A 26,726-nucleotide genomic window follows, 5' to 3' on the forward strand; every position below is an offset into this window, starting at 1 on the left:
ACTGAGCTAGCAAAGAGTAATAGGGCATCCACTTCTCTGGGCAACGTGTTCCAGTGACTCACCACCCTCATAGTAAAGAATTTCTTCCTAATATGTAATCTAAACCTGCCCTCTTTCAGTTTGGAGCTGTTCTCTCTTGTCCTGTCACTCCATGCCCTTGTTCGAAGTCCCTCTCCAGCTCTCTAGTAGCCTCTTTAGGAACTGGAAGGTGCTATAGGATCTCCATTTATATCTCTATTTACTTGAGTAGAGATACACTAGAGAGCATCTGTCCTCAATAAGACAAAATTTCTGTCCAGGTGTATTGCCTTTGTGGGATGCCTTGGCCCTTTGGAGACTTCAGAGGAGGAGCTGGGTGAGGTAGCTCTGTCAGTTGTGGGCAAGGAGAGAAGGGAAAAGGTCTCTGGGCAGAGAAGAAGGGACAGGAGAAGAGGGACAGATGGATGCAGTGTCAGCAGAAGCCGAACCCAAAGCACAGGACAAGTTACATTCTTTGAGTCTCTTGATACTGAAAGGTCTTATTGCCATAGTGATAAAGCTTGGACAACAGGGCCAATGGGGATCCGTGGGATGCCAGACACAAAGGTGTTTTGCCCTTCTTTGGCTAATCTTATGTTTTTGGGAGAGCCAGGGTTTGGTGGAGGGACCTGCTGACAGGAAGTCATGTTTGTCTCTCTTTCTTTCCCCAGCCTCCTCTGCGTTTAAGGATCTCTTCCTCAAAAACCCCTGGTCTTAGAAAGGGGACTTGTTTGGAAAGACTAAGGCAGAAGTTCATTAAATTCTTATTTATAGTGTTGTGATGCATAAATGATGTTCTGATGTTGCCCAGTGAAGCTGTGGCTGCTCCATCCTTGGAATGGTTAGAGGCCAGGTTGGGTGGGGCTTTGAGCAACCTGGTCTAGTAGGAGGTGTCCCTGCCCATGAAGGAAGGTTGTGGAACTAGATGATGTTTAGGACCCTTTCCAACCCAAACCATTCTGTGATTCTCTGATAAAGCTGAAAACACCTTTCTTTTGCTGCTGGTGGAGAATCCAGGGTGAATTATTTAAGCTATCAGAAGATCAAGGCCAGATGATGTTTGATACATGAGAGAAACTGGATGCTGTATGTATCAAGTAGCCTGGGCTATAGGTGAACAGCTCTATCCTGGAGAGACTGTGGGTTGTTCACCACATCCTGTTACGGCTGCCATGTGCCAAAACCCATGGGAAATGCAAGGAACATTCCAAATAGCAGGGGATTGTGGATCCCATACAGGGATATGAGGAGGAGGAGGAAACATGAACTACAAGAAAAGACTAGAAAAGCTGGGATTGTTCAGGCTAGAGAAGATTTAAGAGGAGCTATCTGTATGTGAATGCATGAAATATATAACAGAGGAAAAGTTTAAGCTGTTCACTATATCCACCATAAACAAGGCACGAAGTAATGTCCTTAAACCATACTATGGAAGACTAAACATTGGGGAAAAAACCCACAGCTTTTAATAAGCTAGTTAGGACTAGCTTAGCTTGTCTTGAGAGGTGGTGGGTTCTCCATCATTGGAAAGATTATGAGAGGTAGACTTAACACCTAGATTTAACATCTGACATCCTGCTGTAGCCAGCCAGATGATGTGGGCAGTGTTTCAGGAGCTCCACAATCTGTTTTCTTGTCAAATCCTGTGTGCTGATAGACAAATATTATTGTGTGAGCCTTGTAGCCACACCCAGGAATGTGAGTAACAAGCCTCATGGCACTCCAACTGCAAAGCTAATAGTTTGGTCCAGCGTCCTGAATTCCTATTGCAGAAGAGAAAGGGCTGAGCAAGAGTGGATGCTGTGTTTTGGTGATAGGGGTGCTCATGTTTTAGGGATCCTTACAGGAGGTGGCAAATACTGCAATCCCATGGCATGTGACAACCTACTGGTAAGAGCTCTGAAGGTTCAAATATATTCAGAAGTTGTGGCTGTTGTAACTTGGTAGTTGCTGGGTTCATGCCAGGTGTGCTTTAGGCCAGCTGATGAAACCAGCCAGATCAGCTGTCATCTGCATCACTTCCCAGTGGCATAATGCCCACATCCCCCCAGCTGTGCTCTGGGAATCCAGGAGCAGGATCATCATCTTGCCACATGAGATTGGCATCAATTTTTTCCTAAGGGGTGACCTGCTGAGCTTCTAGGGTGGCTTGACCCCTCCATATCGAAGTGTGTATGATTTCCTATGACTGTCCTGGATGGGGGGACACATCTGTCTGAGGAATGCATTCAGGACATAGCACACTTAGTGCTTCTTAATTAGCAGTGGTCCAAACTGAAACCCCCTTTTTGTTTCATTTCCATCCCTCTCCTTGCACTCCAGTTGCCAGTAGGCTAGGGCATTTGGAAAGGGTATCAGGGGTGTGTTCTTTCTGTTTTAACTTGCATTTAATGTATCTGATTTATTCATGCTTTCTTCAAACTGGTCAGTTTTTCAGATGTGTCATTCTGCAAGAATTTATCCACTGATATCTGCAAAGACACACTGGGATCTGAGTTATTTGCAAACACTTCATGTGTGCATTTCATCTATGTGTATAGTGAAGCAAATTGTTCATTCTTCTTCTTAAACTATTGTTATTATGTCAGAAAAATCAGGGAAATTTGGAGTCCTAAGCTGGGACTTTGCAGCAGACGTGCCTGGATTTGAATATGATTGGTATGGTCTCAAGGATGCGATGGCACTTATTAATGCAACAGAAAAACATCTCTGACCAACTCTGTACTCTAAACAACTGCATAATGGGGCTTTTTGCATGTTCACACAAGACTTTTTCTACATCTTTCTTGCAGTCTTGATAGTGCCCTGCTGGCTTTAGCCCATGTACTGTTTGCTTCACTGTAACTACACTGGTTGCTATTTACCAACAAGTTCTTTGTTTAAAATTATGATTATGAATAGAACTCCCACATGCACATCTTTTGTGCCAGGTAGTTATTTCAGGAAGGAAATAATTTTTTCTTAAGGGATAAGTCTATAAAGTATTGCAGTTTTACCAGGATAAGAGAGTTGTGTATCAGGAGGGGTTTAAGGCCTTTTGTAAACGAGCTAGTTAAACTGATGGCATGTTTCAAACAGGTCACAGTGATGTTGAATAATTCTCGTGGCTAAGCCTGGGCTCATGTTCATCTGACATAATTTGAAAGTCTGCATGGAGTGATTAAGTTAATGAATTCATTTCCCAGAACTCCCTGTATAGCCAAGAGGAGGCAGAGGTTTCCTCAGGGCTGATTCAGAGCACCTGAGTTAAAACCAGGAGCACCACTGACTGCTGAGGGGATTTGCAATGACCACCCTTCTCCGTTAGACATCTCAGTTTGGTATATATAATTTAGATGGGTTGGCCTCAGTGCTGTGTCCTGCTGGTCTCAGCATACTCTTGGGATAACTTCCTCTCCTTTTTCTGATATGGAAAGCTTGCCCAACAGGAAAGAGGGGCTACAGTCTGCCTGTAAAACCTGTGGTCTTCTTTCAGGAGGAAGATGAGATAACACCACTCAGATGGAGGCCAGTTCCACCAGCCTCAAGAAGCTTAAGTTTGGGAAGCTGAAGGTGGTACGTCGGCGCTTGCTGCAGAGGTATGAGCACCAGCCCTTCATCTCCTGCCTGGCTGGTTTCTACAGCTGCCGATGGAAGCGGTACCAGCGCCAAAGGACCGAACCTGGAAAATGCTGCTGCAAGATGGTAAATTAGCTGAAAACCAGCACAGATGTGGATTTTTATATAGGGCCAAGGCAGTCCAAGCAGACAAGGGGTTGATGTCATGGAATCCCAGCCCAACATCATTTGGATGCTGCCAAGATCTGTTGGGCTGTTAGATTTTGCACTAAGTGCTTGATGAATTGCTGTGTTTCAGTGGCAAGCTGAGTTTGTCTATGCCACCCTGCAGCTAACAAATGTGTGGTGGCAGGGAAGGACTTGGCACCAAACCCTCCTGGTTAGTGAAACATTTCAGAGCCATGGAATCAAATTAAAGAAGTAACATTAGGGGTGGGTGTGCAGTAAGAATTGCAAAGAGAACTGTTGCACAGTGCAATTTCCTCTCATATCAGGTGGTTAAAATCCCGTTCATTTGTGAATTCATGAGTTTTCTCTGAAACTGAATGCTACTTAGTACGCTTTGAGGACATTACCCTGGTCACAAGGGACAGGGAGGGAATTCCTCTCTTACTTCAGTTAGACTTCCAACACCAAGCCACATGTTTTAGGGACAACCTCAAAGTACCTGCCATTTGCACTGATTCCTTTGGGGTAGCCAGGAGTGACCACCTGTCCTTCCTCTCCCTCTCCAGCGGGAATGCCTGTTCTTCCCATTGCTTATTGGAGCTTTCTGCCTTTCTCTGGTCTTTCTGTACATGTGGGGTGAAGGGAAAAATGATTACAACAACTTTGACTGGTAAGTACCATCTTTTCCTCCTCTCCCACCCCTTGGGCAGGTCACTGAGGTGACTGGGAAGGGTTGAGCACCCTCCCCAGCAGTTGTGCTGCAACAGGGCACTTTACCCATGAAGCAAAGATTTGCCACTTTAAACTCTTGGTTGCAGCATCCAAATTGAATGTCCAATGATTTCAGAGGTGCTGAGCATCTGCCCTTTGCTTGGTTACAATTTATAGTTGTAAGTGTGAATCTGGAAGAAAGGAGAGAATCATCATTACAAAAGTTGTGAGTGAAAGTGATTAAATAGCTCTTTCCTCCTCTGAGTCCCTTTTCATCCTCCCTCCCCCCGCCTAAAGAAATGTAGTGTCTGGAATCAGAGGCATTGCACCAGTCAACTCACTGGAAGAGAATTCCATGTTCCCAGACTCAAAAGTAAGAAAATATTGTCAGAGATTTACGCACATCCTTTCCTTCTGTGGTATGTAGGCAAGAGTTATGCTACTCTGGCCCCTAAAACTAAATTAAAACTGCTTAATATTATGGGAAGGAAAGGTGTCATAATGTGTATTAGTCTGGTGGTTAATGCAATCAGGGATTTTAGCAAGGAGGCTCTTGGTCACTTTTGCATGTTAAAAGATGGGTTATTCCTCCCTCTTTTTTTGTTTTATTGCTTTGAAAATTTCAAAATTTCAAGGAACAGGGCTGTTCATCTCCTCCAGTCCATGTGATAACCACAAACACTATTACAATATTTTATTGCTTTCTAGGTATAGCTATGGGAATCTGGGCTTCTGGTTCCTCTGGTCTCTTGTTATCCTGATTGTGGCCGCAATCTTATTCACATACATCTCACTGTTACTGGTAAGTAATGCTCCTTGTAAGCTGACCTTGACATGTAGTCCTAAAACCTAAACAGACCCAAGTTCAGTCTAGCCCTCCATATGATCTTGAGGCAGTGGATACCTGGGGAAGATTTGGAACACAGTGAGTGTTTATGGTATTTTCTCCCCATATCCACCTGCAAATGACCAGTTTTAGCTCAGGGGTCTCTGAGCCAGATACAGTTTCCATGATCTGCCTTTGATAAGTGTGTCCAATCTCTCCTTGAACCCAAGGACAGCTGAGCCAGCAGTGGCTGGATTTAGATTTAGGGGAAGCTAAAAATTGTTGCTTTGGCAGCAGGGACATACGTGGCTCTGAGTCATGTAGTAATGGTGATACGTCATCACAGCTGAGTTATACTTCTAATCCTGGATAAAAAGGTTCTTTAGAGGAAGAAGAATATTATCACTGAAGCTGTCTTGATCACTCTGGAGTTTTCTCTTGACTCACTCTGGAGGGTTTTCTCCAGGTAGAGACTACAGTCGTGGTCACAAAAAGGCTACTGAAGTTTATGCTAGAAGAGCTTTCTTCACTTTTCCATGTCCTATGAAATTTTCTCTGGAGTTCTAATCTGCTGTCTGCTTTTATTGCTAGAAACATACCAAATGCAAACTTTCCCTAAAATTTCTACCTACTCATCCCTTTCCTCTGTCCTTTCCCTCATAAGGAAGCTCCCAAATAAAGACAGATCTGCACCTGTGTTTCCACCTTCTACATCCAGAGCTATAGGGTAAGAAATCACTTTAACTCCAGACACTGGAATCCACATTCAGTCTCATGCCTGCTCCAACTTTCATTTTGAAATGCCAGGTGCTGAGGGTGAGGTTATGGCTTTGTCTCACCTCTGTGACCAGGACAACCAGCTCTTATCATCCATTCCTTCTGTTCTTACCCATTCCTTGATGTGTCATCATACAGTCAGTCTGTAAATTGCTCACGGCAGGAAATGTGTTTTGGCTTTGTTCATGCAGTGCCTAACATAGATGGTTTCTAGGGATCTTTGTCCCTGCTGAAGAGCAAGTAGTAGTGGTGTTATTCTAGTGCTAGCAATAAAACCCCCAAAGTGATAAATTGGACAGCTGCTTGGCCATGCCCACAGCAATCAATAGCATGACAAATGATGTGGACTAACTGAGCTCTGGGTAGGATAAACAACAACAATAATTACAAGGATTTTGTAACGTCCTGGTGGCTCCAGGGCTCAAGGATTATTATTTCAGCAAAGGCTACCTGGCTCTTCCAGTGGCCATTGAGCAGTGTAGGTGGTTTGATAGTTACAATGCTACTTTGGGCAACTCAGAGCTTTGCCAGAGATGTTCATGTGACTTGGATAGATCTGAGATTGTGCCTCAGCAGGCTGTGGATCTGGAGTCAACCTGAGGATCAGACCAACCTCCTATAGGACATGCTAGAAACTGGCTTTATGTGATTTCCTGGGTTGAGTAGCAAGATCCCCCAGGGCTGGTGTGTCAGCTCAGTCATGCTCTGTCTGGATCCAGACATCAGCCAGTGTCCAAGCTGTGGATTTTCCTGAAATTTCCAGTAATGGGAATAGTAAAACCAGAAAGGAAGTGGGAAGATATGAGGTGAAAATTGGTGTCCTACATGGTTTAGTTCAGTCCTAGTCTCACTCTTTATTGTGTACATACATCATCCTTCTCTTCTCAAGTCTCTCAGTTTTATCTAATGAGGCTAACAACATTTGCCTTCCTCAGAAGGGCAGCATGGATAAACCTGAAACAATGCAAATATTTTGCATGGTATCAGACTACAGGAGAGGTTCTTCTGCTCTGAGGACAGCTTCTGCAGTGAAGGTCCATTTGCTCTTTGCTTTCATGAAGCTAAGTGACCCAACCAAAGCTGTTTGGTGTTTCTACAGACACATGCCTCGATTGATTGCATCACCATGCCAACATGTCTTATATGGCTAGATTTCTGCATGCATCTGTGTTGAGCGGTGGTGTTGAGAGGCATGAGGCTGTTACTTAAATAGGATTAGGTCTTGAAGGAAAAAGGAGTGAGGAAAGTTATCACGGCAAAACAATGGGAACCTCACAGTCTAGTGAGTATAACTCAGCTCTTCCACATCTAAATAATTCTATCATACAAATACTATATGATATCTGGATTTTTCTCATACATTTCAAACAACTGATGGCCAAATAGGTTGCTGCCACAATGAATTATATTCCAAGTTTTGGATGGAAACTATCCCCACACATGTTGCAGGAGTGGCTGGAGACCTTCACCTAGGTGATGTTTTCTTATGGTGTTTTGCATGAGCAGCCTGTCACATCTGAAACTGAGCACCCTGATGCCTTTGTTGGAGCCGAAAGATTTTATAGCAACCAGTGGGTGCTCTGGTTTTGTTTAGTGATAGCACCCAAGTGAAGCCCAAAACCCTGCTTCCATGACCTTATTGTGAAGCACTGAAGCATATGCCCTTCTGACCACCAGCCACAAGTGGCTGAAGAAAACGCTGCACAAAATAGCCCTAGCTGTCCGTACAAAGATGATCTCCATCCACATACATCATGGTCATTTTTTCAGACAATTAATTTCTATTAATTCAATTGTTTATTCACTCCCCAAGACAATTTTCTCATCCCCATTAGGGCTAAAAGGTTAAGCTGAGGGATCTAATTGCAGAACTGTTTATGCTCAGTGGAGAAGAAAAACCTTTTCTTGTTCAGACTTTCAGACACCAACAGTTAGCATTTTCCTCTCCATAGTTCAACCGTGTTTGTTCTAAGGGTTGTGGAGAGGTGACTTGTGGTTGTACAAAGTATAGAGGTTCAGATGTGTTGTGACCTCTCCATTTGTAGACTGAGAGAACTCAAATTAGTACACTAACACTGAAATCCAAAGAGTGACTTCAAGCCTCCATCCCTAAGAGACTAAGGTACCAGATAAGTTCTGAGTTACTATATATTTGCCAGGAAGTGAATGTAAGGACCTGAATCCAGCTGTTGTGAACATCTAAGTGAGCAATTGTTCCTGGTGAGACAAATGTTTATGTGCCTGCCTCCATGTCCTTGTTCGTCACCAAGGTCCTTCACCCAGGGAGTGGTTGGGCACTGGAACAGGCTCCCCAGGGAAATGGTCACAACACCAAGCCTGACACAGTGCCCTGAGTTTAAGAAACATTTGGACAATGCTCTCGGGCACATGGTGTGATTCTTGGTATGATCCTATACAAGACCAGAACGTGGACTTTGATGATCCTTGTGGTCCCTTCCAGCTCAGAAGATTCCAAGTGTTTGGCTTTACTGTATGCAAGGACCAGGTCTTTGTGTAACGCTGCTTGCAGAACAGGAACAAAGTGTCTTTTTTTCTCTCATTTTTTCCCCTGAAATAGGTTATTTAAATGGGGCTGACTTAACATCTCTAGCAGTATTTCAGTTCTCTCTGAACTGCTCCCAGTGTTACTCATCATGTACTGCGTATAGGATTCCATTAAAGGAACCCAATGTGTCAGTAAGAATTTAAAGGCTGATCTGTATTCACTGCTGAGCTTATCATAGAATCACATAATCATGAAATGATCTGGGTTGGAAGGGACCTTCAAGATTATCTAGTTCCAAGCTCCCTGTCTGGGGCAGGAACACCTTCCACTAGACCACGTTACACAAAGCCACGTCCAGCCTGGCCTTATAACTTGCTTCAAATCAGCATGATCATGGAAAGGGAGTGTTTTTATAGATGGATGGGAAACAATTTACATTCCTTTGCAGTTATATTTCAGGAGAGAAGACCCTCTTCCCCTAAGTCTTTGTTCATACAATCCCACTATGCTGCAGTCTGGAGGGAGTTGTGTCATAAATGATCCTCCTCAGTGGAGCACTGATTCCTACTAACAGATACTTTTGTCTAAGCTCTGTTAGTTGGTAATACTGGTTCCCCAGATTATCCTTTACAGTGGTCAGGAAGTTCGCCCCAGGCATTCAGATTCCTGAACATAGACCTGTGCTTTTTCACAGCAGCAAATGGCTTTTCCTGGTGAATTTTATGCTTAGGTTCACTGGTTGCTTAGGTCTGGAATAATGTGAAGAAACTTCATCAGAGCCATGGACTGACTTTCCTTGTCCTTGGCTTGTGGGTGTTCAAGGCATCTTGGGTTGTCCCCTGTCTTGGCTGGGGTTTGCACCATACTTCTCAGGAACCCTCCCCAAGGGCTCCAACTTGCCAGCAAAGGGAAGGAACATGCCAACTACCAAAAAATAGGGTAATTTAATATTAAGGATAGTTTTCTCTGGTCTGAGATGTGCCTATCTCTTGCATTCCCTGTGGTTACTGTGCGAGCATTGCCTCCTTTGCTGTCTGGTCTGTGGTTTTGTGCTGTTTTGGAGGCATTTTTCCCCCTGACCTCTCTTGTGAGGCTGATATGCCTCCTCTAATCACAACGAATGCACAGAATGTAATCAGGGTTAGTGCTGTATTGGTTTATCCAATAGCAGTTGACCCTGGCCATTATTCCTCTTTCAGAGTCTGAACTCACAAAGAAAAATCATTGAAAGTGAGTACCCCAAAGTGCCCAGTTATCTGTTACCCATGAAAAAGTCTTTGATCCTGCAGGATCAGTCCTGCCCCTGCAGGGCAGTCTTGACAGGTGCTTCGTAATTTCAGAAGCATTTTTACTGTAGCAATATATGTTTCTCTGCATGTACCTGTCCTGAAAACAGCTTTGACAGTGTAGAGGAACACCTAGAGTAAAGTAACTTCACAATTCAAAAGTAATTCCAGAAGTACCTCACTGAACACACATCATCATCTTCCACCAGGATGTATACAATCTCTTCTTGATTTCCCAGGTCCTTGCGATGTGTTTGCTTGCAGAAGGCCAGCAGCTGTACCTGCACTGGAGTCACAAGGTGAGGACAGTCAGGGCTTTCTGATAACTCTAATCTGTACTTTAAATTAATTGAATCTGTGGTATTACTTTGCATGAAAAACCTGTTAGTCTATGGGGTAGAAGGAAGAGAGGGAAGAGCTTTATCTTTTGAGGATTTAGATACCCAAAACCATGATATTTCCACCTGAACTGATCATTCAAATTGCCTTTGCACTCAGTGCAAGGAAATGAATCCTCTGAGGATGCAATTCATCCAGCTGGTCATAGGCATCTAAATTCAGATGAGATGAGTCACACCCAAAGAACCTTTCTTCCTCACTGACTCTGAAAGGTGCCTGCAGTTAGTCATTCAGGTGAAGATGTCTATATTTGACACATTTACATATGGTAACATGAAGTCAAAATCGAAGTTTCCATGAGAAGCACAGCAAGATTTTCTGCAGCAGATTCCAGCAACAGTGAAAAAGTGTCTGCTCTCTATGCAGAAGGGAAATATGGCTTTTCCAAGGCAGCCTGGTGCCCAATGCCTTTTGGTCTTTGAATGATTCCCTGGAAATGTTCAAGGCCAGGCTGGATGGGGCCCTGAGCAATCTGATCTAGTGGATGGCATCTGTGCCATAACGGGAGCTAGATGATCTTTAAGGTCCCTTCCAACCCAAACTGTTCTAAAATTTTCTAATTCTATTCTGTGGTTTGGGAAATGCCACCCAGAGTTTTGAAGGCACAGAAACAAATCCTCAGAGACTTGTTGCTGCAAAATTGTGTGTTACAATCATCATCCTTAAGTAATTCTTGAGGCTATGTGAAGCATTTAAGAAACACACCTGTAGCGATGCAGTCTAGGGTAGAATGTAATGTGATAGCAAATCCTGCAGTGGAAAGGAATATCTGATTGTGTGGATACTGATCCTGTATTTCTTTCTTTAAGTAATGGAAACTGAGGGATCTTTACTATTGAAAACTAGATTCCAGAAGAACCAGAAAAATGTAGAATAACTTGTAAAAAAAAAAGGTATTTTTGGGTGCAAGAGATTAGGGATAGATTATTAAGGTGTTGATCTGTAAAAGATCCTCTGAAGAATGATAGGGCCTTGGTGCAATTTCTGCTTGTCCTTTGTTGTCAGCAGATAATGATGTACCAAGAAGGGCCTGCCAACACCACCGTGCTGGTACCAAACCGAACAAGAAGCTGAAGAATAGACTGAGATACCTCCTCACCTTTTGGTTAAAAAGTGAACTCTCACCTCTTAAGTATGGCACTGTTTGTTGCTAAAGCCTGTTGCAGAGCAGCTCATAGCATAAGGAAGTTGTGTTGCTGTCCCTTTTGGAAGGAATTTGTCATTTCTGACTTTAGAAGTGATGAATTCCATCTGCAGGTTAGGGATTTAATGTAAGCTGATCACCTACAGGCTCCATCTGTGTCAAATGAGAAAGACTTAGTCCATCATGCTGCAAGCAGGAATGGATTGCCTCTGGAAATGCCTCTTTATCCAATGATTATAGAGAGAGTCTCAAGGGCTGACTTACTTGAGTAACCTACTCTTGAGACCAGTCTTGCCATACAGAAAAGCCAACTGATAGCATTGTTGGTCTAGTTTTAGCCCCATTGGATCTCTCCATCTCTGAACTGGTGTAGTCAATCTCATGCATCCTGAATAATTTACCAAGCTGCTTAAATGAGCCTGTGACTCAGATGGATGCCACACCTTGTGCAGAAATGCTGAAGCTGATTTATGTCGTCTTTGTGTCCCCAGATTGGTACTTTTCTTGTCCTGGGCTTCTCTATCGCATGCCTCTTTGCATTAGGTGCACTCTGGGGAGATCACTGGAAAACTGTCCGCCTGTCATTCCAGGTAAGAGGGGCTGGGAGGTCTGTTTGAAAGAAAAACTTGCTTATAGAAATATGTTGTGAAAATTGATAGAAGATACTCTGTATGGTGGGTATTTTTCACGTGGGTTTTCCTGGAAGGTTATGTGGTTCTAAGTAAACTTTTAATATGACTTAACATTTCCCATTGGGAGAAAGGAATCCAAGACCTGAGGCTGAGATTCAAGCTATGTGTCTCAGTTTGGGAAGTTATAGCCTTTCTTTTTCCACAAAATGATGTTGATTTACTGTTAAATGTCATCTGTCCAGGGCAGATAAATCAGACCCCTTTGGCTGGTAGCACTGCTGGAGCAAGAACTTTCTTGCTCCTCAGTTTATGGCAATACAGCTGATTTAGCGTTAGCATAATTTCAGTCTTGTAAATCAGAAGAGCTTCATCTCTGGGGGGCAGGACAGCACTGAGTTTTTGGGGAGCAGGTGGAGAGTGCTGATGTCAGGTGGGACAACATGCCAGATGCAGGAGGTCAGAGTGCTTGGTTGCTGCCTTCTCAACTCTTAGAGCTACGAAGTGCTGTTCAGTGTCTGAGCATCCAGATCGCTACTTGTATTGGGAAGGATGAAGGATGTAGCCTGTGATTACATAGCTGCTTTGAAGAATCCAAACGACTCTACAATTCTATGATTCTATGTTTTTAGGTCTATTACCTCTCCTTGTGTAGCTCAGTTCTTAGGAAGGCCAGGACTGCAAAGATGTGATGTTTGTAGGGTGTGGTTAGTTTCACATTCCTGCTCTGTAGAGTTTGCTAACCATTGGTCTGTGCATTGGCAAAGGTCATGAGAAACCATCAGCTTCTCCTCCCCGGACAGACGTGAGGGGATGTGGATGAGAAGGAGACACAAGAGCCTTTGGGTTCTCCACAGGTGCTGTTTATTTCAGGTGTCCATGCCCTTTAAGATGGCCTCCAACTGCTGTTCCCAAAGCACATGAATCTCTTGCAGATGCTGTGTCATATCCATTAGCCCTGCAAATCTATCTCGTGTATTCTTGACATCTCAGATGGCACCTCTGTGCAACTGAATCCTGCTTCTGGTCAAGGGATGTTGGTATTAAGTGTCTGAGGCAGTCAGTATCACATGCAATAACATCTCTCAATGACTGATGCGCTTTGCAACCCATTCAGCTTAGAGAATCAGCATCAGGACTAAGCAATAGGAAAGACTTGCATCTAGACAGATTTTCTTTTCCCCTAGCACATACCTTAACAGCTCCTAGTTCTAGCTGGAACATTCACCACAGGGCATGAGAAAATGATCGACTGGTTTCTTGCTTAGATTTGCCTAGTTTTACGAAAAGCATGTCATACCAACAGCCATTTGGAATCTGTAGATAAACTGTTTCTGCTTGACTTCCAACTCTTGTCATGCATTCTTGATAACCACAGAAGTGATCCTGAGTTTATGATCTTCTTATTTAATCTTTAGGAGTAAAGAAATCAAATCTCATGACTATATCTCTCCAGTGATATTGTCTAATATGTCTGCTTCTCTTATACCACAATAGTTAGTTTCATACAGATGTAAATACCACATTTTATCACTCAGGTTTGTTGACATCAGTTTAATGATTTAACTGCAGTGTGGTGTGGAGATAACTACTACCTGGATGGGATTTGATTAGAATGGTTTAGATTGGGTTAAACTGGAAGATCCCCACAGATTATGGCATAGCAGTAATGGGGCATGGATGAGGGCAGCTGTGTCCCCTTCAGCTGACTTAAAAGAAAGGAAAGCAGTAAAGGGCCACATGTCTCTCCTCCAAGTTCTGAAGTGTTTGGTGGGTCCAAAACAAGTGTGAGAGAGTGGTTGAACTGCTGGTATCTGTAGCAGAAGCCCATCCAGATGTAAGGCTGTAGCTGTGCTGGGTTTGTTTCCATCTGTCTCCACAGTTTATCCTTCGACTAAAATGCTTTTCTCTCCTTACCAGATCACAGCTCCCTATCTCCACATAGGGGCAATCGCCATCATGGTCCTCCTGTCCTGGCCCGTGGCTCTTCATGCCATCAGAGCAGATAAGAAAGGTAGAGCAGCTCTGCTTCCTGCTCCCCTGTATGACAACAGATGGGAAAGAGGTGTGCAGGAGCCTTTTCCTCCCACACCTGCACTCCAGCTTAAGGAGACTTAAATTCTGCATATTTCAGGGAAATCAGCAGGGCTGGGGCTTGGACTGTGCACTGTCCTGTCTCTGTCCCAGTGTGTTACTGGTTTGCATGCCCCCTTGCAGTTTTGTCTTGTACTGAGGCAGTGACCTGCCTTGAGATGGAGATGAGCAGAAGCAGACATATTCTGAGTCATGCATGAAAATTTGTTTTGCCCTCTGCAGGAGAAGGCAGCCAGTGGCAGCTCTCTTGGCTGATTTTTGATTGCTGTACATAGCTTAGCTGTGTCAGAAGGGATCTCCAGTCTAGTCAGTCAAACCATTGCAGACTAGTGTATCTCAGGATAAGCCACCAGAGGTAGAGGAAAGAGCTTTTTGGTCAGTTCCTAGTGTTATGTCATGGGAAGTTCCTGTCCACCTATAGGAAGTATGACCAAGTGTTGCAAGGACAAAACCAGATGCCAGAACTGCAGAAAAGCCTGACTCAGACTAGCTGTTTTCTCTGACCTTGTCTCTTCATATAGCCAAAATTACCTTTGTGGCACCCATCTGCAGATGTTGATTTGCAAGAAAAATCATAGACATAATGGGCTGGTAAAGGCATTTTTTTCCTGTCCAGGATTTTTCTTACTGAACTGCAGCTGGGGAGGTTGGAGGAGAATATGCAGGGATCCTAGATATTACATATCACCATGCCTGATGTACTCCTAGCTCAGTCATCATCTTAGTTGAAGCCCAAATTCCTTCAGGGCCACTGGTGCAACATGTAGAGGGATGGTGGTACCCATTCAAGAAAGAGGTGTTGGTACATAGGTGCTCATTTCTCAGATCAACTGTTTTGGTTCCTGAGGTGAAGGGTCTCTGGGACTCTTGGGCAATGTGTCAACAGACTCCAGAGAAGACCACGGTTAATGAGTTGGCAAGTTTCTGAGGTGCAGTATCCATGCTCTTAGAGTCTGTAGGATTCTTCAGGTCACACACAGGAGGTCACTAAAACCAATCTGAATGAACCAGGGAAGCATTCACCATGAGGAGATGTAACATAGTTGCTAAGGAGAAATGTTCCTCCTCTTCTTCTTTGGAAATGAAACTTTAGAATGGTGCTTCTTCTTCTCTGAGTAAAAAAAATTAGTGTTCTTCTGTTGAGGATTGTTTTTCTACAGATGGAGGATATTTCATTGCACCACCTCTAAAGAAAAAGAAATCATGGCCATGTCTTGCTGTAAGGCATAGTGAGATGTAATTAAAGCATAAAACCTGCAGTCCTGACTTAGCATAAGTCCTTGCTTTGACCACTTTGTTTTCCGGGGTTGCAGTTTGGAGAGAAAGTGAAAATTAGGGGAAGAAGGGGTGGAAAAAGGGATGGGACAAAGCCCAAGAGCTACTGAGCTGGAGGGCTGTATTAAAGGTCAAGTGGCAAGGCAAACTTGCATATTACCTCATGAATTAACTCTAGCCTTCCTCCTTCAAATTCTTTCAGTTATTCAGGTGGTAATTATTGGTCCATACCTGGCTATCCTTCTCTTTCTTTTCTTGATACCTCTGGGGATGTACTCTCCTTGCATCAGAGAGATGGGAACACTTGGACCAAAGCCAGCCCTTATTGGACACCGTGGAGCACCAATGGTAGGTCTGGAGAAGTTATTTTATGTAATTTCTTCATCCTGTGTCTTTTTACCTTCATCATCATCTTCTGTTGTTTGTTTTTTGGGTTTTTTTGCCATGAAATCTGTGGAGGGGAGAAGGGGAGACTTGTCTGGTTGGGACTGTGTGCCAAAGGCACTACTGCATGGGTTTGCTTCCAAGGACAATGTTGTTCCTGAGGGACAAGGCCAGGCTGGATGGGGCCCTGAGCAACCTGGTCTAGTGAAAGGTGGAAGGTGTCTCTGCCCATGACAGGGGGATTGGAATGGGATGATATTCAAGGTACCTTCCAGCCCAAACCATCTCATGTTTCTATGATTCTTCAACAAGATGGGTTTGGCTAAAGTGGAAGAAAACGCACAGTAGACTTTAACAATATAATGATGCTCCCTTAATAAAAACCAGGGGTGTAACAAAGAGACAGAAAGCACTTAGTGTCCTCCAGAGTGTTTGAAAATTATCTCTTCATGCAATTCTTTTTCAGCTGGCACCAGAAAATACTGAGATGTCATTTCAGAAGACAATTGAGCATGGTGCGGATGGTCTGGAAACAGATGTCACCATTAGGTGAGTGCAAAACACGGCATCTCAAAATATATGCTACTTCTTCTAAGAGTTGTCTTTGGAGACATGCAGCTCCAGGCAACTGGGTTTTACTGATGGCTGGGACAGGGCCCCTCAGTTGGCATGTGATGGCAGGGGCTGTAGGGCATGGCTGTTCTCGAGCAAGTCAATAAGCTGCAGCTATTGATTTAACAATCATTATTTCTACAGTATATTTTAAATGCTTGACAGAGTATAAAGACAAGTCACTACTCTAGTCTGACTTCAGGTCACAGTGAGGTAAGCAAACCAATAGAAAATTGCATTCAGATTATGACAGCATTATCCTTATTATTAGATCTTTAATTACCTTTGTTTGCTGGGCTCATTGCCATGAACTGCTAACATCCTGTGCAGAATGAGCACTTTCCAGACACTGAATGAGAAAAACACTGACACTTGCATATTCTTACCTAGACCCTTATATAAGTGAAAATTTTGCATTTCCATCACTATCTGCTTATAGACTTCAGTTCTCTGAAAAACATAGAAACACTTGATGTCAGCAAAAAGATTTCAACCATGAGTTATTACCCATTTTTGTGTGAGTTGGCAGCCACAGAGGTCACCAGCTCCATGTTGCCCTTAAGCAGACCGAGGCACAGACAGGCATGAGTTCTCTGAGGTCACCTAGTAGTATTTAAGCTGGAAATAGGCTGGTGTTTTGAGCCTCATCTTTCCTCTCTATCACACCTTCTGAACTGAGGGAGGCCATGCTGCAGCAGTTATGGTGGCCTACATTCTTCTGACCTGGAATGAGTCTGCTTACGCCTTGAACAAATCTGCACCCCAGATGACCTGAACTCTTGCTCTCCAACAGCTATGATGGGGTTCCTTTCCTCATGCATGACACCACCTTGAAGAGGACAACTAACATCAAAGAGGTTTACCCTAATGAAACTGATCAAAATGCTGCATTATTCTCCTGGGATACCCTACAGAAGTTGAATGCTGGAACATGGTTCCTTAAGGTAAGTGTCATAAAGGGGTAGAAACATTCAAGGTCAGGTTGGATGGAGCTCTGAGCAACCTGATCCAGTTGAAGATCTCCCTGCTCATTGCAGGGAGGCTGGACTAGATGAGTGCTAAAGGTCTCTTTCAATCCAAACTATTCTATGATTCTGTGACTAACTGGATGTAGAAGAGACACCAGCTGCCTATTACTTAACAGCATCAGTGTTAGAAGAGGTATCACTGGTCAAGACAAAACACAAAGAAGTCAGTAGAAATCCTTTAGTTTGGGTCTCTCTGCTTTGTCCAGTTGGCCTTCAGGCATGGGAGACCTACAACAATTGGCTGGTGGGTGTTGTGTCACCTTATCATGGCAGCACCAGAATCCATGGGCTGGGGGAGAAGACAGGAACTACTTTTGCAATGTGCTATGTATAACATTCAGAGCTAGCAGGATGGGACAGAGCAGCACAGCAGAGCTATCTGTGAACTATTCAATTTAGGTTCCAGAAGCAGTGTCCTCAGAGCCCAGGTTGATTTCCCCTGTTATTTATGTAGAAGAGATAAGCAAAGTAAAATATACCCACCTGTTGAGGATTGATGTCAAACCTTTTCCCTCCTAGAAAATAAGAGTTTTTCACATACAGAGAAAACTGCCTGATTGATTTTCCTTTCTTTTTTTTTTTTTTTAAATCTTTATTTCTAGGACAAACCATTTTCATTCATGGGCTCATTGTCAAAGGCAGATCAAAACCAGGCAATGAATCAGTCCATTTACAAACTAAGTGATTTCTTGCGCCTTGCAGACAGTCACAATAAACTTGTGATATTTGATCTCTACCGCCCTCCAGAGAAACATCCGTACAGGAATTCGTGGATCAGCAGAATCCTGGCAGTCATTCTCAAGGAGTCGGGGATTAGACCTCATCTGGTAGGGTACTTCACTAAATATACCTTTTTATTGCTCTCCAAATTGGGGTTTTGGGTTCATACCCTGCATGATTTCACCTGCACAAAGTTGGCCCCTTGCATTTCACTTGTTTTAAAAGGCACTGTTTAGAGTAATATTCCTACTATTAGTTCCTCATCAGGTACAAAATGGTATAACCAGCAGAAGGAAATAGGGCAATATGTGTACCAGCTGATGCATTAGCCCGCAAACAGTGCCCTTTCATAATTGTAATAATTGTCAGTTTGCTCCCTGCTACCCATGCTTTTTTCATATATTGCATAAAAACTCCTGGCTTCAATTAAAATACAGAATTGGAATATTACCTTCCTCCCTCTGGCCATGGATGAATGTTAAACTCATGTGAATCAGGTTAAATACCAGTTGATGTCCAGGGAGTTATGCTGATCTGTATCTACTAAAGATTTTTTCTTGCATGCTGGAAGAATGAGAGAACAGAATATTTTCTGTTGCCTTTTCCATAAACCAAAGCTATCTTTTCATTCATTTCCAACACTGCATCTTTGTGAAATGTACTCACTGATTTCTAGTTGATAAGCAAGGAACAGTGGATACTTATTTCTTCATGAAAGTGTCTTGCAAGTTTTAACCCCACATCCAAATGTTCTTTGATCATTGGGAGAAACATGCCATTTGACATGCTGGGTTAAGCCCCTCAAGACGTTATCTTTACTGGGTTTGTGTGAACAGTCGGGTACATTAAGGGCATGAATCCTTGTACTGAGAATTCACTGGTTCCTCTTGTTGCCCACAGGTCCTATGGCTGAATAACAATGTGAGGTCCTTTGTTCAATCTGTTGCTCCTGGGTTTCAGCATACTATCGGCAGTAAGGCACCAGTTGAAGACCTCTTAAAGAACAATATTGTCAAACTCAATCTAGTCTACACTGATATGTCCAGTGAAGATATCCGGTAGGTTTAGGCCCAAGTACAGTCTTTGGACTGCAGCTGGACTATGTTTGCCTCATGCATGGGGAAATGTCTCCCTCCAGTGACCAGTTCCAGAATGGATAGCATTTTGTGAAGAGGTCCTTTAGATCAAGTGGCCATCCCTGGTGTATTTTAGGGGTAACAGACTGCAGTTCACTTCTACTGTTGACTGGCACATGTAATTATGGCCTCTGCCCCTAATTCCATACTGATCAGAATCTGAGGATCTTCTGGTAGAATAACACAGCTGTCTCCTGATTCTTGTCTTTCTGTTCATGCCATCCTCAGTCCCACCAACACTGAGTCATAGAGAATGAGCAATGGTTTAACCTTCCATGGCTCTTCCACAAACATCAGTGTGAGTGCTTAATGCTGTGGTGAGAAACCATCACCCTCTTGTTGCTGGTGTTTTGGAGAGATCATTTCCTGTGTCTGTTAGTACCAGTACTCTCTGGTATGTGACACACTGAAAATGTCATTTCTATGATGGAAGGCTCCACTTGCATTGCAGGAGTTTCCAAAATGCTTCTCTCACATGGGGAAAAACCCCTAAGAAATCACAACTCCCCAGCTTTACCTATCCAGCTCTCTCTATGTAAATAGCATTTTTTGCTCTTGTTAATGCACAAACTCATTGAAATCCAGTCAAAAAGAGGAAGAAAGGAAGAAGTTTAATCCTTCGGATGAGAGTAATGTTCATGTTTTCTCAATTACAATTGTCGCGGGATGTAAAATTGTAGAATCATAGAATCACAGAATGGTTTGGGTTGGAACGGACCTTAAAGGTCATCTGGTTCCAACCCCGCTGGCATGGGCAGGGACACCTTCCACTAGACCAGGTTACTCAGAGCCTGGCCTGGCTCCAGAGATGAGGAGTCCAGAACCTCTCTGGGAAACCTGTTCCAGTGCCTCACCAGCCTCACACTCAAGAATTTCTTCCAAATTATCTAAACCTTTCCTCTTCCAGCTTAAAGCTATTCTCCCTTGTCCTGTCACTCCATGCCCTTGTGGAAAGTGCTTCTCCAGTTCTCTTGTAGGCTCTTCAGGTACTAGAAGTCTGCTTCAAGGTCTCCTCAGAGCCTTCTCTTCTTGAGGCTAAAAGGCTGAAAAAAATCATAGGTAGATCCGTTTGAGCAAACCCTGAATAGAACCCAAGTAGATTTATAAATGATAATATTGATGATACATTACTTTACCAGTATCAAAAGAATGAACTTGCTTCATATTAAGTTTCAATAGCTTATAAGAACTGGAGAAATGATAAGTTGATGCAGGAAACATAAGAAACTTGAGCAGCCAGATTTGAGGTGGTTTTGAACACACTATGGGGAGATTGTAGAATAACAGAATCATTTAGTTTTAAAAGATCTCTAAGATCATTGAGGCCAACCATTATCCCAGCACTGCCAAACGCATCACTAGACCATGTCCCCAGGTGCAACATCTACATGTTTTAAATAACTCATCAATGATGATTCCACCACTTCCCTGGGCAGTCCTTTCAAATGCTTGATAACCCTTTCCATGAAGAAATTTTTCTATGTCCAATCTAAACCTTCCCTGGTGAAGCTAGAAGGCCATTTCATCTATTGTTTGTTACTTTGAAGAAGAGACTGACACCCACTTGGCAACAACTTCCTTTAAAAATACATCATTACATTGATTCCTATGACAGAACAGTTTAAAAAGTTACGACCTTTTGTCCATTTTATTTGTATTTGTTTACCACAATTCAGCTATTCAGTATTGAACAATTGTTGATGATTAATTACTGGCTGGTTTTTCTTTGTATTCCTTATCTAGGTCCTAAAGTAAGCATTTCCCATGATCTTCCTGAATCAACTTGGGTAAGCCTGAAGGAAGTACTAACATCCTTTCTTAACAAAGGTTGTTGCCTTTTGGTCTTTTAAAGGAAATATGCTGAGGCAAACATCACCACCAACCTCTATGTGGTCAATGAGCCATGGCTTTTCTCCCTGGCATGGTGCGCTGGGGCACACTCTGTGACCACCAATACCGTCCACTTGCTGAAGAATCTCAGCCAGCCACTCTTCCTCATGGTAAGTCAAAGTCTTCTCTATCCCAGGGGTGGGAAGTAGGGTTGGGATATTCTTGGTTACCTTTGGAGACCATGGGCCAGCTGACACATGGATAAAGCATTCTTTAAGGATCCTTTGCATGAGAAGGACCTGAGTTGAAACCTGACTTACCTGTAACCTCTGAGCCACTACAGGTATTACTACACCCTTCTGTGTTCTCCTGGCTCATGTAGAAGCAGCATACTTGTTAGAATTGGCACCTTAGGCCTTGAGATGAGGGGAAAAAGTGATACTGAGACTTGTGCAGGGTGAAAGGAAGGGCCCTTGAGGGCACAAGCTGATGCATGAGGATTTCTATTTCTAAGCTTTTGAAGCACCTTCTTGATGTCGTTTCTCATTTCCCAGGGCTTCCCACTGCCCTTCTCAAACTTGGTCTTGTTCCACAAGTCCAAGGGAAACAACCATAGAAAATAACCCTTCCTTGCTGGGAGGAATTTTTAAATGATTTTTCTATTTGTTATTCTGCCTTGGACAACCTGTACGACCAGGAAGTACCTGGGGCAGAGGTCCCACCTGAGTCTGCAGCCTAAGGACTTTGAACAATTGGCTTCACACTCTTGTAGCAGTTTTACAATACTCCCATCCAGAGAACTGCAGTGTTTTAGTCCATTCTAAGTTGGGCGTAGGTCCAGTCTAAGGATGAATCTTCAGATGCTCTCTGACTTAGAGTGGGAGCCACCCCAGACCCTCTGTAGTGTTCAGTAAAGGGCAGTTATACCAGGGAAAATGAGATGCCACCAGTTGATATTATTGTTGGGGGAAAAGAAAAGTACAGGGTTTGCTTGTACAAACAAGAGGTCCCTGTTATATCCTCTGTGATATGGCACAATCTTCTAGGCCCCACAATAGATCTGCTTTTATAAAGGATGATGATTTGGCACCAACATCCAGTGGTGAATAGCCACTTTGAAATGCCACTAAATGCTTTAAAGACCCAAGGGATGTTACTGCAGATGCAAACCAGGCAGCTGAATGCCCATATTATAGAATCATAGAATCAGTTGGGTTGGAAGAGACCTCTGAGATCATCAAGTCCAACCCTTAATCCAGCCCCACTTTGATTGCTAGATCATGGCACTAAGTGCCACATCCAGTCTCACCTTAAAAACCTCCGGGGTCAGAGAATCCACCATCTCCCTGGGCAGGCCATTCCAATGCCTGACCACTCTCTCTATAAATAACTTCTTCCTGAAATCCAACCTAAACCTCCCCTGGCAGAGATTAAGCCCATGCCCTCTTGTCCTACTGTTGGTTGCCTGAGAGAAGAGACCAATCCCCACCTGGCTACAACATCCTTTCAGGTAGTTGTAGAGAGTGATATTTGAGCAGCAGAAAGAGCTTGAGTATCTTTTTTTTGCATATCTTGTCCTTGTGATGGACACAACCTCTGTTGTTTTCTTTCAGACTCCACAGCAGTACAACATCATGTGGATCCTAACAGATATGGTCTCTGTGCTCCTGATCTCACTCATCTTTGCTCTGCACTGGTAAGTACCAAGTTGCTAATGGCCATCCTAACCTGATCCCTCCAGGTGGAGGGAATGAGGGATGCTTTCAGGTGACCTGAAGGGTTAAAACTACTCTTGAGAACATTACATTTCCCTTTTGGAAATGGGAGAAAGCCCTCAAAGTCTCCCAAAACCTCTCTGTTTCTTTTGCTTGCTTGCATTTTCCCTTTCTGTTTTGGCAGCTCAGGCATTGTCTACCCTCAGGATTCAGTGGAGAAGTGATGGCTTTACAGTAGCAGCATAAAGCAGTTATCAAAGCTGACGGGATGAGAAAGGAACTGATTATTATTACTACTCAGACAATGTCTCATTGGACTGATTTGCAAGGAGAGCTCTCTATGTTAATATTTGGGCACTTCATGTCTCTCTGTCTGCATATGCCAGAGCCCTTGAGGCAATCCATCCTCCCAAATGAAAATGTCTGAGTGTCACACACACCTTATTTTGTTTCCTTCCACTCTGTCACAGATAATCAGGAAATCTAGGGTTTGTGGAACAGGCTCAACCCAGCAGGTCGTGTTGGGCTGATGGATGTTCTGCTCTGTCACAGCTGTATGAGGAATGTGCCTATGCTCTCATTCCAGTAGTGCCCAAGGAAAACAGGATGTTGTGGGTTCAGCTCTTCAGTTGGCTGGCTGTGGGTGGGTGGAAGGGTCAGAGCAGCCAGCCCAGGGGTGCTCTTTTGCAGAGTGCTGGCAGCACAACTGTGCTGCAGGTGACAGCAAGCAGAAGGTTTGGGAAGCTTCTGGGTGAGCAGTCTGGATTGCTGTTGTGTCACTTGCTTTGGCATAGGAAATGGTTGGGGTGCTAATATTGCTCTGGGGTGGTGAAGAAATGAATTAGTAGCAGTTTGACAAAGTGATGAACTAGTGGCTGTACAGGCATGTTTGTTGGGCTTCTCCCTTCCTTTCCTTCTTATCCTGCTCTCCTCAGGTCGTGCTTTAGCAGCTTTCACCCTGTTTTCAAGGCTGCAGGTTGCAGGGTGGTTCACAATCACCCCTGTAAAGCATCACCACCATCATTAGACCTTCCCATGCCCATCTTCTCCAGGCTTGTGTTCATGTTGTGTGTGCAGTTCCCAGGCCCTGTGGATGCTTCTGGTCCAACCAAACAACTATCTCTCCTGGGCTGGCCTTGCAGCAAGGGTTGGGACTGAAAGGCCATCAGCAGTGCCTTTGTGCCCTGAGTGGTTTTCTTTGTCATGTCTATGAACACACCAAAATCATAATTTTTAATTTCCCTGTCTGCTTAAGAACCAGTGACTGTAAACATTTCTGAGGCTTTTGAGCTCTTTAGTTTTGCTTAGAAAACAGGGAATAGTCACAAAACTGCCTTCAAAATGCTGTTGCACATGTGAAGTGTGGATACTTAGACATCTGTCATGCACTGGAGTCCTTTCTCAGCAAAAACCTGAGGAAATCCCAAAATGCCTGCCCTTACAAAATAGGAAGAAGGTGTCAGCAGCAGGGATCTGTGAGGAAAACCACAGAGAGCAGTGGTCTGACCCAGGTACTTTTCCCCATGCAGGTGGCGAGAGCGGAATTTCTCGTGCTGTGCCCATGACAGTAACCCGGTGCTAGAGAGTGGCACCTACAACAAGTTCAGGACAGGTGAGCAGTGCAAGGGGAGCAGCTGCATCCTGCTCAGGGTGGTATCTGGGCAGGCACCGGCATCCTGATGGATGTCCACACTATGATGAAGAATGTATTTTGGGTTATCTCAGCCTCAGGTGTAGGTGACATTGATTTCTTTACTCTGTTCAGCACTGGTGAGGTCACATCTAGGCACTGAGTCCAGTGCAAGCTCCACAGTACCAAGCAGATTGTGATAAATGGGAGTGAGCTCACTGGGACCACTAAGCTGGAGAACAGGGTATTTGAGATCTAGGTTTGCACAGTGGGAGAGAAGGTTAAGGGACACCTTATCGCTGTCTGCAACCATCCAGTGGATTGGTGCAGAGAAGAGGGGGTCAGATGTTTCTTGGATGTGCAGTGACAACAGCATAAACTGCAAACTTGGGAAATTTTTACTAAAGAGAAATAAATCTTTCCCATGAGGGTGGTGAGGCAACAGATTGCCCAGAGAAGCTATGGATGTCCCATCTCTGGAAGTGTTTGAGGCCAGGTTGGATGGGACTTTGAGCAACCTGGTCAAGTGGAAGGTGTCCTTGCCCATGGCAGAGGGGTTGGAACTAAATGATCTTGATGATCTTGAAGGTCCCTTCCAACCCAAACCATTTTATGATTCAATGATTCCATGTTCAAACCCCTGAGCAGCTCAATCCAACTGGCTCTGCTTCAAGCAGAAATTGGGACAGACTCCTCCAAATGTCCCTTCCAATACTCATTACTCTGTGATGCTATGAAAAGAGACCCTCGAGGCACTGAGCACTCCTGGTTCTGCAAGGCAGGGTGGGATTGGCTGAAGACCCTCCCATGCACCATGTTTCTGCACTCATGAGGCTATCCTCCAGACAAAATGACCCAGCCTGGGCTGAACACATTTTCAGCCAGGTTCTATTTGCTCACAATGGTTGTCAAAACAAATGCAGATGTTTTGGTAACTCACTGTATGTCTCTTTTTCCAGAGCTCAGTGACATGCCTGCCGCCCTGGCCTGACATGGGCAAAGAGGGGACATGAACCAGTCATCTCAATCTGGGGAGACCAGCTGCTGGGGGCTCAGATCTACTTGGTGAGGAGGAGCCATTTGCCTTCATGACTCTGGTGGAGATGAGCACCAACCTTTCCCTCCTACAACTTTCCTCAGATTCCTGTGCCTGGCAGGGATCCCTGGGGTGTAGGAGAGCACAGATGGAGTTGCACCATGCGCTGTGCCCCATGGTGAGCCACCGTTTACCCTTGAGACCACTGGCATCCCACAGGGCAATAATTTCTGCCATGTGTAAGTCCTCTGTTTCCACAGCTGTGTTTTATACATGCTGCATACATCTGAGCATTCTCCAGTTCTCCTCATTCACAGCTGTCCAGGTTTCTCCTATCAGGCCAGCCTCTTCTCCACATACTACCTCCCTCCTTGCAGGTCTTCTCCACTCCCAAGAGCACACTCGCCCCACCATGATGGTCAGGTGCTGCTGTCTGGGTCAGTAGGATCTGTACCTTTCTATAACACAGGCAGAGGCAGCTTTGTTTTTCCTTTTCGTCACTCTTTCTCTGCCACAGACCCTAACAGGACAGTCTCTTCCCCTTGGCTGTGGGTGAGGGCGTAACTTTCCCACGGGGGCTGAAGGACATTTTAGTGTCTTGGCCATGTAGTTCTGAGACTATGACACACCACTTTTCTTCAGAAGGATCGAGATGTGTGTGAACTGGTCCCACCAAGTGTTCTGTTTTTCCCTTGGAAAGGTCTGCACACATGTACAACACCCCATGATTTATTTGGATTTTCATTTCTCCAAGTGACTGCTGGCACACAGTGGGGAGGGAGTCTATGCCCTGCTCTGTAAGGGGGATGTAAGCATCTCTCAGGTTTAAGCCATAACTTTGTACTTGAACAGGTAATAAGAACACATTTTTTTGTAAATTGAAAGTGCTGTTTTAAATACATTTTAGCTCTTCTGTCCTGTTTTGTTCTTATTTCGGCGAACTGTGAAAGAAAGTATTAGTCTTTACGTGATTCAGGCTAGAGACAATTTCTCATACATGAACCTTTGTTAAATAAAGTTATCACAAGTGAATTGTGACAGAGAGGCATTAGGTTTCAGAGTTATCTGTGCTCAGAAGCACTCAAGCCTTTCCAAGTTGCAATTTTGGAGTATTTTGGATGCTAGAAATGGTAAAAAGAAGCATCTGCCTTTGGAAAAGGGCTGATGGATTATTGTAGAGTAGTTTAAGGATTATTGTAGAGTAGTTTAAGTATTATTGTAGACTAGCTACAGATCTATGAAAC

At 44.0% G+C, this 26,726-nt stretch overlaps 1 protein-coding gene across 1 annotated transcript in view; it reads left to right on the plus strand.

Moving 5' to 3' along the window:
- GDPD4 (glycerophosphodiester phosphodiesterase domain containing 4) overlaps positions 1-26,358 on the plus strand; it is a 38,598-nt gene extending 12,240 nt beyond the window's left edge. Inside the window, exons 2-16 of the mRNA XM_071557176.1 lie at positions 3,494-3,702; positions 4,311-4,414; positions 5,164-5,257; positions 10,090-10,149; positions 11,885-11,983; positions 13,943-14,036; positions 15,594-15,739; positions 16,242-16,324; positions 17,181-17,331; positions 18,018-18,242; positions 19,036-19,193; positions 21,124-21,271; positions 22,715-22,797; positions 24,346-24,428; positions 25,406-26,358. Of these exons, the coding sequence (XP_071413277.1) occupies positions 3,520-3,702; positions 4,311-4,414; positions 5,164-5,257; positions 10,090-10,149; positions 11,885-11,983; positions 13,943-14,036; positions 15,594-15,739; positions 16,242-16,324; positions 17,181-17,331; positions 18,018-18,242; positions 19,036-19,193; positions 21,124-21,271; positions 22,715-22,797; positions 24,346-24,428; positions 25,406-25,437 (1,743 nt within the window). The 5' untranslated portion in view covers positions 3,494-3,519 and the 3' untranslated portion in view covers positions 25,438-26,358. The remainder of the gene's footprint in view (positions 1-3,493; positions 3,703-4,310; positions 4,415-5,163; positions 5,258-10,089; positions 10,150-11,884; positions 11,984-13,942; positions 14,037-15,593; positions 15,740-16,241; positions 16,325-17,180; positions 17,332-18,017; positions 18,243-19,035; positions 19,194-21,123; positions 21,272-22,714; positions 22,798-24,345; positions 24,429-25,405) is intronic.
- The last annotated feature ends 368 nt before the right edge of the window (positions 26,359-26,726 follow it).

This window comes from Pithys albifrons, chromosome 1, assembly GCF_047495875.1.
Source record: "Pithys albifrons albifrons isolate INPA30051 chromosome 1, PitAlb_v1, whole genome shotgun sequence".
Lineage (NCBI taxonomy): Eukaryota > Metazoa > Chordata > Aves > Passeriformes > Thamnophilidae > Pithys > Pithys albifrons.